The sequence below is a fragment of the Hylobates moloch genome, unplaced genomic scaffold (assembly GCF_009828535.3).
Source record: "Hylobates moloch isolate HMO894 unplaced genomic scaffold, HMol_V3 SCAFFOLD_18, whole genome shotgun sequence".
NCBI classification, from domain to species: Eukaryota; Metazoa; Chordata; class Mammalia; order Primates; family Hylobatidae; genus Hylobates; species Hylobates moloch.
In genome coordinates, this window is record NW_026652293.1 from 79,408,339 (window position 1) to 79,424,972 (window position 16,634).

The window sequence follows — 16,634 nt, forward strand, 5'->3', positions numbered from 1 at the left end:
ACCAAACATTTATCCTGACTTTTCTGTACATATTGTATTTCAGAGTGACCAGAAAGCCCTAATTAATGAGAAATTATTCTTTACATTGACAGAACATAAAAATCATCGTTTTGCAGCCCTTAATGAAAAAAAGGGACTTATCCAAGAATCTTACGCCGGGCGCAGTGGCTCACGCCTGTAATCTCAGCACTTTGGAAGGCCGAGGTGGGAGGATCACGAGTTCAGGAGATTGAGACCATCCTGGCTAACACTGTGAAACCCCGTCTCTCCAAAAAAAAAAAAAAAAAAAAAAAACACCCAAAAAAATTAGCTGGGTGTGGCGGTGTGCGCCTATAGTCCCAGACGCTGGGGAGGCTGAGGCAGGAGGAGAATGGCGTGAACCCGGGAGGTGGAGCTTGCAGTGAGCCAAGATCGCGCCACTGCACCCCAGCCTGGGTGACAGAGCAAGACTCCGTCTCAAAAGAAAAAAAAAAAAAAAAAGAATCTTAATGAATGAAACAATTAGTTCAAAGTAGGGTTTTACAATTTTGGCATTACAGTATCCCCTCCCATTATTTGCAGTTTCACTCTCCAATTTCAATTACCTGTAGTAAACCAAAGTCCAAAAATATTAAACAGATAATTTTATATATATATATATATATATATATATATATATAAAATTCAGCTGGGCAGGGTGGCTCATGCCTGTAATCCCAGCACTTTGGGAGGCGGAGGCGGGTGGATCACGAAGTCAGGAGTTCAAGACCAGCCTGACCAATATGGTGAAACCACGGCTCTACTAAAAAAAAAAAAAAAAAAAAAAAAAAATGAGCCAGGCATGGTGGCGTGCAACTGTAGTCCCAGCTACTTGGGAGGCTGAGGCAGAAGAATTACTTGAACCCAGGAGGCAGAGGTTGCAGTGAGCCGAGATTGCACCACTGCACTCCAGCCTCTCAAAAAAAAAAAATTCCTAAGTTTTAAATTGCGTGCTGCTCTGAGTGGTATGATGAAATGTGCTACCATCAAAGGGACATAAATCATCCCTTTGTCCGGTGTATCCACACTGTATAAGCCACCCTTAGTAGCCATCTTGGTTATCAGATCAACTATCACAGTATTGTAGTGCTTGTGTTCAAGTAACCCTTATTTGACTTAACAATGGCCTCAAAACACAAGGGTGGTCATGATGGCAATTCAGATATGCCAAAGAGAAGCTGTAAATTGTTTCCTTTAAATGAAAAGGTCAAAGTTCTTGACTTAATAAGGAAAAATCATAATGTGTGCAGGGTTCAGTACTAGCCGTGGTTTCAGCATCCACTGGGGTTCTTGGAACGTATCCCTCACAGATAAGGGGGAACTACCCTGCAGAGGGCTATCCTGTACCCTGTAGGATGCTAAGCCACATCATTGGTCTCTAACTACTAGTAGCAAGTAGCACCAGCAGTAACAATCAAAAATGCCTTCTAACATTGCCAAACATCTCCTGGAGGACAAAATTCACCCCCCGTTGAGAACCACCAGTTTAAAGTTGATGGGAGACTTTAAAAAGGATGGATCATGCTGTCACATGTGAATCCACTGATCACTAACTGAAACTACTAGACACTATGTGTCTCCTGATGTGATACAATATGAAGTACTCAGCACTTCCAAAATCTATAACCAGCGCTAATTTACATTTGCAGAAAATCGAAAATGATACCACATGAAACCACAGTCAATTCCGAAATGTGGAACATTCTATCAGATAACTTCAGCAAGTCAATGGCATTAAAAATAAAAGCAGAGAGGACAGAAAGAGGATTGCTGTACATTCAAGGAGACTTGAGACTTAACTGTCAAATGCAATTAATGTGCAGACTGTGTTTGAATTCCAATCCAAACAATCCAAATGTAAAAAGATGCTTTGGATAATCACATCAATTTGATTATAGTCTAGATAACATGCTATACCAAAGAAGTGTTATTGGCATTATGATTATGTAATAAAATATCTGTATTTGCTTTAAACTAACACAGAAGAAAAGAGGGAAAGGAGGGAAGGGGAATTAACTAAACAGACACACGTATAGTAAATGTTGAAAATTAGCTTGAATTTGGGTGATGGGTATATGGGAGCTCTTGTATTCTTCTATCTGAAGATGTCTGAAGTCCTCAATAAAAAAATAAAAAAACTCAGACACATATATTAATATAACCACTGTGCAAGAGCAGATTCTCTCATTGTTATAAAGGGGGAAAAATCATATTACACTGTCTTAGAACAGGGCCCCCATCCCCAATCACTTCTGCTTCTGCTGTCTTTTTCAGAGAAGACGTGATTAGATTTTGCCGCAATAAACAGTTCACACAATGGGATATTATAAATTTACTCAAAAGAAATGGGTAAGCCCTATGTGTTCTGACGTGGAAAGATGTATAAGAAATCGGTTAAGTTTGGGGAAGTTGCAGAACAATATTTATGCTGTATGTCTGGAACTTCGTTTCCTACCTTGGTGTATTTCAGTGAAGCCTAAACAGTTGTAATGATAAATTACTTTTGTAATCAATAAAATTTATTTTGCATTAAACCCTAAAGCTTAATTTTTTGTGCTATAAAGTCCAACTGCTTCCTAATTCTCAAAATTGAGAAATGGTTCTGATCACAATCCAGAGACTTTCGTTATAAAATTATCCTTGTGCACCTACTGATTACTGACCTCTGAAATGAAGGATGCTTTAACGCTACCATATTGACTTGAAGGGAGTTTTCATTATGAATATAAGCATTTTAATTAGCCTTACATCTATAACCACAAAATACACTCTGAAACAAAAGCCCATCAAGCCTACTTCTTTGATCAATCTTCTATAAAAAGCAAACTATTTCTGATAATCTATAAATTCATTTTTAGTTATTGTTTTTGCTAGTTAATTCTTTTCATTTAAACTTTACGCAAAAATTTTATTAATCAATCAGGTTTGTATACATACCAAATTTTAAGGTATAGCTTCTATCTATGAAGATTTTTTTTTTTTGAGACGGAGTTTCACTCTCGTTGCCCAGGCTGGAATGCAGTGGCGCGATCTTGGCTCACCACAGCCTCCACCTCCCAGGTTCAAGTAATTCTCCTGCCTCAGCCTCCTGAGTAGCTGGGATTAGAGGCATGTGCCACCACACCTGGCTAATTTTATATTTTTTAGTAGAGACGGGGTTTCTCCATGTTGGTCAGGCTGGTTTCGAACTCCCGACCTCAACTGATCCACCTGCCTTGGCCTCCCAAAGTGCTGGGATTCCAGGCATGAGCCACCGTGCCCGGCTCTTCTATGAAGATATTTTAAAGTGCATGTATGACCATTATTTCTGCCAAATCAAATTTTTTCGGGTCTGATTTTGCATTATTTAAGTTTTGTTCACATGATTTTGGCTCTTCCGTTTCTTGTTAAGTATAGTTTTTACCACTTGCAGTTTTTTTGTTTTTGTTTTCTTTGAGATGGATTCTTGCTCTGTTGCCCAGGCTGCAGAGCAGTGGCGTGATCTTGGTTCACTGCAACCTCCCCCTCCCGGTGGTTCCACCACTCGCAGTTTTAATTTTTTTTTTATACACTGACAATTTTTATTAGTTATGTTCATCATAAACTAGATAAAATGTTGATAGTTTGTATCTATTTCTGAGCTGCTCCATAAATGAAAAGAGCTATACTGATATTCTAGGCTTGCTTTAAAAATCAAGAATGTGCCGGGTGTGGTGGCTCACACCTGTAATCCCAGCACTTTGGGAGGTCAAGGCAGGTGGATCATAAGGTCAAGAGATCGAGACCATCCTGGCCAATATGGTGAAACCCCGTCTCTACTAAAAAAAAAAAAAAATACAAAAATTAGCTGGGCATGGTGGCATGTGCCTGTAATCTCAGCTACTCAGGAGGCTGGGGCAGGAGAATTGCTTGAATCCGGGAGGCGGAGGTTGCGGTGAGCCGGGATTACGCCACTGCACTCCAGCCTGGCAACAGAGCAAGACGCCATCTTAAAGAAAAAAAAAAAAAACCGCCGGGCGCGGTGGCTCACGCCTGTAATCCCAGCACTTTGGGAGGCCAAGGCGGGTGGATCACGAGGTCAGGAGATCGAGACCACAGTGAAACCCCGTCTCTACTAAAAAAAAAAAAAAAAAAAAAAAAAAAATACAAAAAATTAGCCGGGCGCCGTGGCGGGCGCCTGTAGTCCCAGCTACTCTGAAGGCTGAGGCAGGAGAATGGCGTGAACCCGGGAGGCGGAGCTTGCAGTGAGCCAAGATCGCACCACTGCACTCCAGCCTGGGCGACAGAGCCAGACTCCGTCTCAAACAAAAAGGCAGGAGAATGGCGTGAACCCGGGAGGCGGAGCTTGCAGTGAGCCGAGATCGCACCACTGCACTCCAGCCTGGGCGACAGAGCAAGACTCCGTCTCAAACAAACAAAAAAAAAACAACAAAAACCGAGAACATCCTCACAAAGCCAAAGTCAAAATTTTTTAGGGTCAAATAGTCCTTTTCTAAAAATTAAGAGTAAAAAATACATTTTAAGGTTAGCTCTTCCTTTCTTCATAAACCAGAGACTCCTAACTTTCAAAAACTGAAAGCACTTGAAAAAAAAGTAATTTTATAAATACAAGCATTTAAAGGAGAAAAAGTGTTTCATCTTCTTTGAATCTGAATAGAATTACTTCTATCTTAGGATGTTATTTTGTGAGAAAGACTTTTAATTACTGTTATTTCCTATTATTTTATTTCTATCTTGGTGTTACCACAGAAACATAAACAATACACCAAAAACACTATGTTAGATCCTACACTGCTGGATAATTTCATACTGGCTGACAGGCTCAAGATTTCTTATATTTAGCCCCTATTCCAGCATTTACTTAAGAACAGATCTTATTCAGGTATGTACATGGAAACAAATAAAATCAATTATCACTACCTTTCTCAAGGCCTACTTGAGAACATATGAACACTTGATCAACAAAACAGTATCTTATGCAAGAAATATCCACTGTGCTCAGGTGCAGACAGTAAAAAAAATTTTTAAATACCTTTTTTTTTTTTATAGACAGGAAGGTATCTTTTATTTTACTCCAGCTGCTATAAAAAAATGTGGCTACTTTAAAAAATATCGCATCAGAATACCCAGGTGCTCCATTTTTGGTTTCAAGTAAAGAACGGATTACCTGATGCTTCAACTTCATTTTGATTGCATGACAAGTCATCCAAACATAGGTCAACAAGAAGGATCTGTCCAACATCAGTGACCACAGCTGCCACTCCAAAAAGCCATCGCAGACTTGGATGTAAATGCTGAGTGCTTGCACTGGCTCCTCCATGATTAATTATAGGTTCAACAGCTGTTACCTAGAAAACATAATACACGATTTGCTTTTCTTCTGCAAAGAAAATATAATTAACAACACAATAAATTTAAGTTGAAGCAGGTTATCAGTTATAACAGATTTAAGATTATAAAATAGAGTAAATTTGCATTTGATACTTGTGATCTGAATAATGAAATTTTCAGATATACTAGGAATTACACCATTACTCAACACATAGAAAAATCACGCAGGTGGACTAACAATTGATGTTGACTGAGAGCTCACTACATGCCAGGCATTGTGTTACCTGGCTCATTTAATGTTCATGACAACGCTTTGATAGTAAACTATGTGTGATTACTTCTCTTTAAAGATGAAATAACCTGAGGCTTAGAAAGTTAGTCTAGTTATTCAAGCCATAAAATCATTACGCATAAAACGCAAACCTAAATTGTTCTCACTTTAAAGCTCTTAAACAGCTACTTCAGGATTCTATGGCCTCTTCTCCTAAGAGTAAAAACTAATCATTCCAGAAAAATTTACTGTTTACTCTTTAAAAAACAACAACAAAAAAGATATTTTAAGTTCTCTTTATATCTTAAAGACTGAAGAGGTCTACCCTTCTTTCTGTTGGACTTCATATAAAGCTCTGGCAGTCACTGGATCACTGACACTTAACAAGAATTGCTATTATTTAAAGAAAACTATACTTTAGCTATTTTATGGAGTCATATTTTTCCCCTTCACCTCATGAGTCAAATTTTAAATGTCTGTAACTAGTCATCCATATTTTATACTTGTCTTTCCTTCAGTTTCCTATTAATTCATAAAAATTAATTAGGTATGATACACGATAAAATGTTTGGTGATTTCTACGCTAATACAGGTTGAACATCCAAATCCAAAAGTCCAAAATCTCAAACATTTCTAGTCCCAGGCATTTCAGAGAGGGGGTTCTCAACCTGTACTGATGAATGTTCTGGCAAGAAAAGAAAGTATCTGATATCAGTGGTTTACGTGTTAATAAGATTAAAAGTTTTTTTCAGGCTGTAACTTACTACAGACAAAAGCCTGGCTCTTTCTCTATATCAGTATACAAAACATTACTCAGTGTTTCTAATTCTGAAAGCTGTAACTTCATCACTTTTTCTTTTCTAATTACTGTAATGGTGTCTATAAATACTAAAGCATATTCAATTCCTCAGTGAGGAGTAGCGAATCTAAGTTTGCATTCCTCATAAAAATACTATATGAAGTGATTAATATTACCTTAATTTTAGAAGACAATTAAAAATAAACATATTTAGGAGTGTATACTGCACCCTACCCAAAAAATAGCTAGTAGGTTGAACTTTTGAAAGTGTCTATCGCTACTCCCCCATCTTTTCCTTATTCTATATTTTTTCTTCCATACACCAACCATCCATTCAACTGAGCAACCAGTTCAGGAACCTTGTTTCTTCTCAATTCCTCATCCAAATGATCAATAAGTGTCCATGTTTCTTTCTCCACGTGTTCTGAATCTGCCCCATCTTCTCCATTTCTACTGTCATTTCCTTGGTTCAGATCCTCAGCATTATTTACCCAAATGGCAACAGTCTCCTTGTTTCTATTCTCACAATATCCTCTCTGTCCCAATCCAAGCAAGCCTTTTACATGAGAGTTCTACTTAAAATTACTTCACCACTGGCTGGGGGTGGTGGCTCATGCCTGTAATCCCAGCACTTTGGGAGGCTAAAGCAGGTGGATCATGAGGTCAAGAGATTGAGAGCAGCCTGGCCAAAATGGTGAAACCCCATCTCTACTAAAAATACAAAAATTAGCTGGGCGTGGTGGCGCACGCCTGTAGTCCCAGCTACTCAGGAGGCTGAGGCAGGAGAATCGCTTGAACCCGGGACACGGAGGTTGCAATAAGCCGAGATCGTGCCACTGCACTCCAGCCTGCTGACAGAGCGAGACTCTGTCTCCAAAAAAAAAAAAAAAAAAAAAAAAATTACTTCACTGTTGATTTCAAAGGAGCCCCTAATTACAAACAAGGCCATTCACAATCTAAATCCTCACCGTTTCTGACCCCCTATTCTTCCTTCCCCTCATCCCTCCCTCAGCCATTCTAAATCAAGTCTAATTTCTCAAATGCTCCATGTACTATTATTTTTCCATGCCAGTCTCTTTATCTAAAATGTCCAACTCTTTTGACTAGAAATTACCCATTCTACATGTTCCAAGTGCTTAAATTTATTTAAGTATTCACTATATTCATGCTAGTCTTATTCATTTGTCTTCTCCTACTAGACTATAAGCTCTCTAAAAGCACAGACCAAGCTCAATTTATTCATCCTGGGAATCTAACATATTTTTCCATAATGCTCCAATCCAAGACTGTTGTCGCAAATTTAAAAGGTAAAAACATTTTAAAAATTGCATAGTAATGAATACATTTTTATAAACTTTGAGTGTCCTCATAGAACACAACTGGAGATAAGAACAAAATTTAGATGATACTTTTCACAAAAAAGGAGTATCAGAACATTAGATGTCATTGCTATTTTTACTCTGGAACGTTTTAACCAATAAGAAAGTCACATTTTAAATGTTAAGTTCCTTGAATAAGGTATCTTCTTTAACCTTTTATTCTAAACACTTTACCTAAGAGTAACACATTTACATAAAAGTACACAAATTGTAAATGTTGCGGGTCAGTGAAATTTCACAAAGTAACACACCTATATAACCAGCAGGGGTTCAGTTTTGAAAGAGAATGTCCAGGTATCTTAAACAGTACGTACCCTTCCAGGAAGAACAACTGCTTTAACTACTTTTGATATTCCAAGGTCATAAAGACAGAGAACACTCCCTTCTGTTTCTTCCAATCCTATTAATAATCCAGTTCTCTTCTGCCAAGAAAATTCTTTCACAGCTAAAACTACAGGAGGCTGTTCACTGACTCCACTGAATCTGTAAGCAGACAATCGCTCTGCTGTGATAGAGTTTACTACCTCAAGTTGTGGGCCACAGGCCAAGCAAGCAAGTCCATTTTTCCCTAGAAGAAAAGAAAATTGCTTAGTTTAATATTGTATATACACAAAAGTGCAATAATGGTTAGCTCATTTACATACAACTATATGTTCATTACATAAAACTTTACATATTATCTCCACACTGAAATCTAAGCATTTATACAACATAGTGATCCTCAAACTTTTGATCAAGCAACTATCATTACAATAATAATAGTCATTCAGTGGCGTGAACCTGGGAGGCGGAGCCTGCAGTAAGCCGAGATCGTGCCACTGCACTGCACTCCAGCCTGGGTGACGGAGCAAGACTTCATCCCGAATAATAATAATAACAATAATAGTCACTCAGTAAAAGCCACCATGGTATGTGCTTGAATATATTAACTCATTTATTCCTTATCACACCTCAATGTAGAGATAAGGCAGCTAAACCTGAATACAATTAAACCTTCCCAAAGTCAAAAAGTAGCACAGGCAGAAGTAGATCCCAAGCCTGTTTAACTCCAAAACTCATGCTTTAACTACTAAGGCTTAAACGATTTAAACTAGAAGTTATGGCAGTTATAAAATAGAACATATTATTCTATCCCTAAAGAGTTCACAGTCCAATTGAGAAATTAAGACATAACTAGCAAAACGATAGGAAGTATCAGAACCTCTTCTCCACCTATTAGTCATGTTTGGATTTTACTCTGCCTGCAATGTGAAGTCACAGAGGTGACTATCTGATTTAAATCAAGTCAGTAACTATCTGATTTATTCATGTTTTTAAATGTTACTCCAGCTGCTAAGCAAAGAATGGACAAGGAGAAGCACAGAGTAGCAGCAGTGGGTGGAAGATGACACCTGCTTGGTGACTGGATAGAGAAAAGTGGGTTGACTGGAGATTCAAGTTAGAGATAGAACTAACTGGATTTGCTTGCTGATGTATTAGACACAGGGAGGTGAGTAAAACAAGAATCAAGTACAGACTCCGAATTTCTGCTTGAGCAACCAGATGAATGGTAACTTCTAAATTTGAGATGTCCATCAAGCATCCAAGTACATTAGTTGGATATGTGAGTTTATAGCTAAGGGAGGCCACAGTTTAAGAAAGTAGCATGGCACAGTGGGGTCTGAGAACGCCAAAGTTCCAAGATCCTTTCTGCCACTTACCTGTGTAACTGGGATCAAATAAACAATTTCATTCTCAGTTACACAGAACAGTGGCTACTTGGAAAAGTTTTACACCTACTCCAACGAAGTCATTATACAATGCCTGGCATCTAGAAAGTACTGCTGCTCCTTTTAACATTCAAGAGAATGGCACTGTAAAGAGAGAAACGACTGATACATATGTTTTGCTCTCTGCCTGCTGGGAAGATGGCTACGAAACTTATTTTCAGAAAAGTCTTCTGCAGTATCTTTCATTAGAACAAGACCTATAAGAGAAAGCCTTCTTTAGTATGGTTCTCTGGTGTATTACACAATCTAAGTTACACATTAAGATCTTATTCAGGTAAATGAAATCAGAAAACGAGATTTTCTGAAAATTTTATAACATCTAGGGCCCTAAACTTTTCTACTCATGACACTGTTCAGGTTCTAATCCAAACTCATCACCAATAAAATTTCCTAACTATAAAGAAAAACTAGTTGCATGTTACTTCTACTTCCCAAACATAGATAATACTAAGATACAAAATACATGAGATTTTTAATAAGGAAAAATTAACTATAACCCCCCAGAGGTTCACTGATAATGTGTTCAAGAGCTTATACATGTTATATATGTAACTGTAGATGTTATATATTTAAGATCACTCAAGTTCTGCTTTTTCTTCTTCCACATAAAGAAACTACAATATATACTCAATATTACTTCTCTTACAAATCAATTGTATTAGTAAATGTTCAGTAACATTATGTTTACCCGCAGCAAACTTTCCACGAAGCACAGATTCTAATGTTATTTCGTCTTCTCCAAGGGCTTGAAGAGTCACTTCTGGAAATGGCAGGAGACCACTAGTCACTTGAGCTCTTAAGTCTCGCATACTTCCACTGTAAATATTTTTAAAAGAAAACATTATTATGACACATTTGTAGACAACATACTTGATTATCTCCAGCCAGGAAAAACAGTAAAAGCCACCAACAAAATAAAGAAAAACTAAAATCTGGTTACAAAATACATATTGGCCAGATGCGGACGCTCATGCCTTTAAGTCCCAGCTACTTGGGAGGCTGAGGCAGGAGGATGAACTGATCCCAGAAGTTCGAGGCTGCGCCTCCAGTGAGCTATGATTGTGCCACTTCACTCCAGCATGGGCGACAGAGCAAAATCCAGTCTCAAAAATAAATGACATCCGTCTGGGACCAAGGTATTCTATTGTCTCCTAAGAAAATATTTCCCAAACAGCTTTAGGAAAGTAAACATTCATTAAGCCAGATGTACTAAGGATATACATTATTCCCTAGATTCTTTAAACACTAGTTCAGTGCACTTCATCTCATTGTCTAATCTCCTTGCAAAGAACACTTCACCACCACCATCCTCCCCACAGAAAAAAGAAAAAGTGATTGGTGTCTTTCAGAAAAATCACTTCTTCAGTAAAGGGGGAGAAAAGTCCATGAAAAAAGTATAAATTCACAGAAACCCCAGAAATCAAGTTTGGTACATATTTCTTGCAGGATAGAAAAAATATATGCATAAAATTGTCTTTCATTTAGAAGATCAGATTCCCAGAATGACTACTCCCATTATAAACAACCAAAAATACTAGTTAAAATACAGAAAGATTTGAGCCATCTGAGTTGGTTAGCTATCAAATCCAGTCCTGGGAACCCCGATCTGTTTCTGGGCACTCAAAGACCCAGGGGCAAACAATAAAGCCTAGGGCAAAGGGAACTAATAAGTGCCTCCCTCAACCCCATTAAACTCCACCAGGCTACATCAGCCCAAAGGTGAGCAAGAACAATACGCATCGTACAGGATGGGAATAAAGCTGTCCATACTGACCATGGCTCTGAGTCTCTTACTCAGAAAGACAGCCTTTTCTTTCATACAAATGTGTGGCCAGAACTCGAGCTAGGTTATATGGAAATCCTCAAGAGGCCGGGCGCGGTGGCTCACGCCTGTAATCCCAGCACTGTGGGAGGCTGAGGCAGGCGGATCACAAGGTTAGGAGATCGACATTATCCTGGCTAACATGGTGAAACCCCGTCTCTACTAAAAACACAAAAAATTAGCCAGGCATGGTGGCACACACCTGCAGTCCCAGCTACTCGGGAGGCTGAAGCAGGAGAATCACTTGAACCCCGGAGGTGGAGGTTGCAGTGAGCCTCACTGCACTCTAAGCTTGGCGACAGAGCAAGACTCCATCTCAAAAAAAAAAAAAAAAAATCCTCAAGAGAAGAATTTATTATCAAGTATTTTCAGGTTGGTTGCTCCAAGCAATCCACAGAAACAACCACATATCCTCTGGAATCTCAAAGAATTATCAAAGTTAAAGCAATAAAGAAAATAAGCTCACAGAGCCGGGCACGGTGGCTCATGCCTGTAACACCACTTTGGGAGGCTGAGGCAGGTGTATCACGAGGTCAAGAGATCGAGACCATCCTGGACAATATGATGAAAACCCGTCTCTACTAAAAATACAAAAATAAATTAGCCAGGCATGGTGGCATATGCTTGTAATTCCAGCTGCTCAGGAGGCTGAGGCAGGAGAATCGCTTGAACCCAGGAGGCAGAGGTTGCAGTGAGCTGAGATTGTGCAACTGCACTCCAGCCTGACGACACAGCGAGACTCTGTCCCAAAAAAAAAAAAAAAAAAGAAAAGCAGCTCACAGTCCAAATAACAAAACACACAAGGATATCAATAGCCAGCAGAGTCAGATTATCGAGGACTTCAGATATTGAAATTACCAGAGATTAGAAAGTAAATATCTAATATATTTGTGTAAATCAGCGATTTAGCTTGATAAAGAAGAAACTGTAAATGTTATAAAGGAAAAATCAAGTAGATTTGAAAAAATTTCTAAAAATGAAAAATTGAATAAAAACTAAAACTCAATGGGTATAAAAATTCAATGGAGCAACGAGAGTGAATCACAGCTACATGCAACAATATGAATGAATGTCAGAATATATTATTAAACCGGCCGGGCGCAGTGGCTCACGCCTGTAATCCCAGCACTTTGGGAGGCTGAGGCGGCGAATCATGAGGTCAGGAGATCGAGACCATCCTGGCTAACAAGGTGAAACCCTGTCTCTATTAAATATACAAAAAATTAGCCGGGCATGGTGGCACACACCTGTAGTTCCAGCTACTCAGGAGGCTGAAGCAGGAGAATGGCATGAACCTGGGAGGCGGAGCTTGCAGTGAGCCAAGATCACGCCACTGCACTCCAGCCTGGGTGACAGAGCAAGACTCCGTCTCAAAAAAAAAAAAAAAAAAAAATTAAACAATAAAAGCATCTAGGCACGGTGGCTCACGCCTATAATCCCAGCATTGTGGGAGGCCAAGGCTGGTGGATCACCTGAGGTCTGGAGTTCAAGACTAGCCTGGCCAACATGGTGAATCCCCATCTATACTAATAATACCAAAAAAAAAAAAAAAAAAATCAGCTGGGTGTGGTGGCGCATGCCTGTAATCTCAGCTACTCAGGAGGCTGAGGCAGGAGAATCGCTTGAACCTGGGAGGTGGATTTTGCAGTGAACCAAGACCACGGCATTGCACTCCAGCCTGGGCAACAAGAGTGAAACTCTGACACAATAAATAATAGTAATAAAGGCCGGGCGCGGTGGCTCACGCTTGTAATCCCAGCACTTTGGGAGGCCGAGGCGGGCGGATCACGAGGTCAGGAGATCGAGACCATGGTGAAACCCCGTCTCTACTAAAAATACAAAAAAAAAAATTAGCCGGGCGTGGTGGCGGGCGCCTGTAGTCCCAGCTACTCGGAGAGGCTGAGGCAGGAGAATGGCGTGAACCCGGGAAGCGGAGCTTGCAGTGAGCCGAGATTGCGCCACTGCACTCCAGCCTGGGCGACAGAGCGAGACTCCGTCTCAAAAAAAAATAAATAAATAAATAATAGTAATAAAAATAAAAGCAGCAGAAAATACACGCAAAATGACATTTATATAAGGTTAAAAAGACATGCAGAACTAAGCAAAATATTGCTTAAGGATGCAAACATGACGAAACTATGAAAAAAACAAGGAAAAAATAAACACAGAATCCACAGTGGATTTGAGAGGGAAAGCGGAAGAATATACGAGGGCCTCTGAAGTAGTGGTAATGTTCTTTCTCTAGAACTTGGTGCTGAGTACACAAGTATTCACTGCACCATGATCTTCTCTAGCTTATATTCTTTTGCACCCACTCACCAAATAAATTATTTTGTACCTACTTAATAAAAACAAACTCAAAGGATAAGTAAAAAAGTAAACTAGAAAGCCCCCAAAACTTATTCAGAATGCAGCACAAAGGGATGAGTAGTTTTAAATTATAGATAATACAAGGAAGATCTAAGATATGCCTAATCAGAATCCCCCCAAAAATATAATACTAATAGGAAGAAGCAATATATTTCCCAGATTTATAGACACACCAATTCCCTGAGTCAGGAAGTCCAATGAATCCTAGGCACTACCAAAAAAGAGAAATGACTCAACAACAGTAGTGGAAACCAGAATTCTGGAATATCTTCAGATAAGTAACTGCCAACATAATTACATATTACTGAAAGGATCCTTAACAAATACAAAATATGTCTTTAGACAAAAAAAGTTTGCTTAAAGGAAATGTTAAAGGATTCAAGAGGCTTCAGGTAGAATAGAGATCAGACAGAAGGTCTGAGAGGCAGCAAGAATGATGATGTCAAAATAGTGGTACATATACAGAAAAAATTCTCAACACTGACTACACAACAATAATGGCTGTGTGGGGTTTAAATCATACAGAGTCTTCTTACTGCCTGAGAGAATAAAGATACATTGGTATATTTTAGACTTTGTTACATATCCATGTTGAAAACATATACAGGGCTGGGCACAGTGGCTCATGACTGTAATCCCAGCACTTTGGGGGGCCTAGGCCAGTGGATCACCTGAGGTCAGGAATTTGAGACCAGCCCAACCAGTATGGTGAAACCCCGTCTCTACTAAAAATACAAAAATCAGTCAGGCATGGCAGTATGTACCTGTCGTCCCAGCTACTCAGGAGGCTGAGACAGGAGAATTGCTTGAACCCAGGAGGTGGAGGTTGCAGTAAGCAGAGATTGCACCACTGCACTCCAGCCGGGTGACAGAGCAAGACTCTGTCTCAAATAAAAGGGAAAAGACACGTGCAAGAATGTACACTGTATATCAACAGTATTCTGTTGCAGTTTTTGGGGTTTTTTTTTAGACAGGGTCTCGCTCTGTCGCCCAGGCAGGAGTGCAGTGGCATTATCAGAGTTCAATGCAGCCTTAACCTCCTGGGCTCTAGCAATCCTCTCGTCTCATGCCACCATGCCTGGCTAATTTTTTTTTTTTTTTTTTTAGTAGAAATGAGGTCTCACTATGTTGCCCATGATGGTCTCGAACTCCTGGGTTCAAGCAATCCTCCTGCCTCGGCCTCCCAAAGTGCTGGGATTACAGGTGTGAGACATCTATCAATAGTATCAATAGGCCGGGCATGGTGGCTCACGCCTGTAATCCCAGCACTTTGGGAGGCCGAGGCAGGCGGATCACGAGGTCAGGAGATCGAGACCATCCTGGATAACACGGTGAAACCCCATCTCTACTAAAAATACAAAAAATTAGCCGGGCATGGTGGTGGGCGCCTGTAGTCCCAGCTACTCGGGAGGCTGAGGCATGAGAACTGCTTGAACCTAGGAGTCAAGGGTTGCAGTGGGCCAAAATTGTGCCACTGCACTCCAGCCTAGGTGACAGGAAGACTCTGTCCCAAAAATAAATAAATAAATAAAATAATTATAATAACTGAAACAATGTGATATAGGCTAGTAATGGACAAACAGGTCAACAAAACAGATAAAATAATCTAGACACAGAATCACTAAGTTCAGCAGATGATAAAAAGCTATTTGGATATTTCAATTCAGAGGGGACATGTAGACTATTCAACAAACATTTCTGCTATAATGTGCTACTCATCTGCAGCAAAGACATTACACAGTGATAGAGTGAAGTGGCAGAAGTGACACATTACTTTACGTTCCTCCCCTAATATCTAGCAAATGAAGTGCGTGTGTGTGTGTGTGTGTGTGTGTGTGTGTAGCACACAGAAGCAGGTACAGAAGAAAGAAAGTGAGTTCACAAAATCCAGAGAATTCTAACATCCTTCAGTGTGTGTGGGGTGAAGTGAAATGAAGGGGGAAATAGATAACCCCGGGAAAACTGCAGGTCTGGATGTCCCTAATTACATACTATGCCACAGGACCTGAGCAGAGGGCCACGTGTCAGGGAACTGTGCTGCTGTTTTGGGAGAAAGGTGAAGGCCCAAAGGCGTAGAATATAAATCTGGCAAAAGAGAGATCCGAGGTATAAGTCACTACCGTTTCTCAGCACTCCCCCTCCTATCTATTGAGTGCAGAAAGGACTACATTCAGTTCCAACACCCAGCCCAAGCCACTCTCATAGAAGAGAATCAATACTATCAAACTGAAACCTGTGGTAAAACAGGATAACAGCCACTTCTAACAGATGTGTTTAACTTTAAAAAATTTATAAAGAAATATTTACATTAAAAGAACTATTATAAATTTAACAATTCCCTTCCTTTCAGTTTTCTTATGAAATTAACTATTTCTAAAAATTAGCATTTCATACAATAGTCTCTCTGAATTCTTCCATCTGTTTATCTTCAAACAGAGATGTCCGAAATATTCACAAAACATTAGTGCCGTTTATTTTTGTGTGATGCAAATTTGTGATTTGCTCATTTCAGTATGGCTTGGATTTCTTATAAAATCAATAATTACTTAAAGAATTTTAAAACATATATATACAAAATAAAAATACAACTTTAAAAATACAGTAGATATTTATGTAGCCTTAGGATGGGAACAAGGCAAAAATCAACCTAACGTTCTTTCTTGTCATTCTTAGTCTCTCCATATCTTAGTCCCCTCCCCCAAAAAAATTTACGTGAAAAAAACATTTCAAAGATTCACTCAAAAAATGAAAATATATGAGTTATCATTTTCTGTTCAGGCTATAAATGCTATCTCCTAGACAAAAACTTGATAGACTGCCTCAAAAACTTAATTACATATGTCACCATGAAGTCACAAAACCTAAAAAGTTATGTTTGAGATTTCCAAGTCATCAA

General features: G+C 39.3%; 1 protein-coding gene across 5 annotated transcripts in view; it reads right to left on the minus strand.

Moving 5' to 3' along the window:
- Window positions 1-16,634, minus strand: part of AHCTF1 (AT-hook containing transcription factor 1) — a 254,423-nt gene that overhangs the window by 65,540 nt on the left and 172,249 nt on the right. For 4 of the 5 annotated variants that reach the window (XR_009210793.1, XM_032137482.2, XM_058430669.1 and 1 more), the window contains exons 2-4: window positions 10,235-10,362; window positions 8,092-8,345; window positions 5,165-5,345 (exon numbers count right to left, since the gene is read on the minus strand). Coding sequence is in view for 3 of the 5 variants with exons in the window: in XM_058430669.1 (XP_058286652.1) it covers window positions 5,165-5,345; window positions 8,092-8,345; window positions 10,235-10,362 (563 nt within the window). In the remaining 2 variants the exon portion in view is untranslated. The remainder of the gene's footprint in view (window positions 1-5,164; window positions 5,346-8,091; window positions 8,346-10,234; window positions 10,363-16,634) is intronic. The other variant, XM_058430671.1, reaches the window with a different exon arrangement.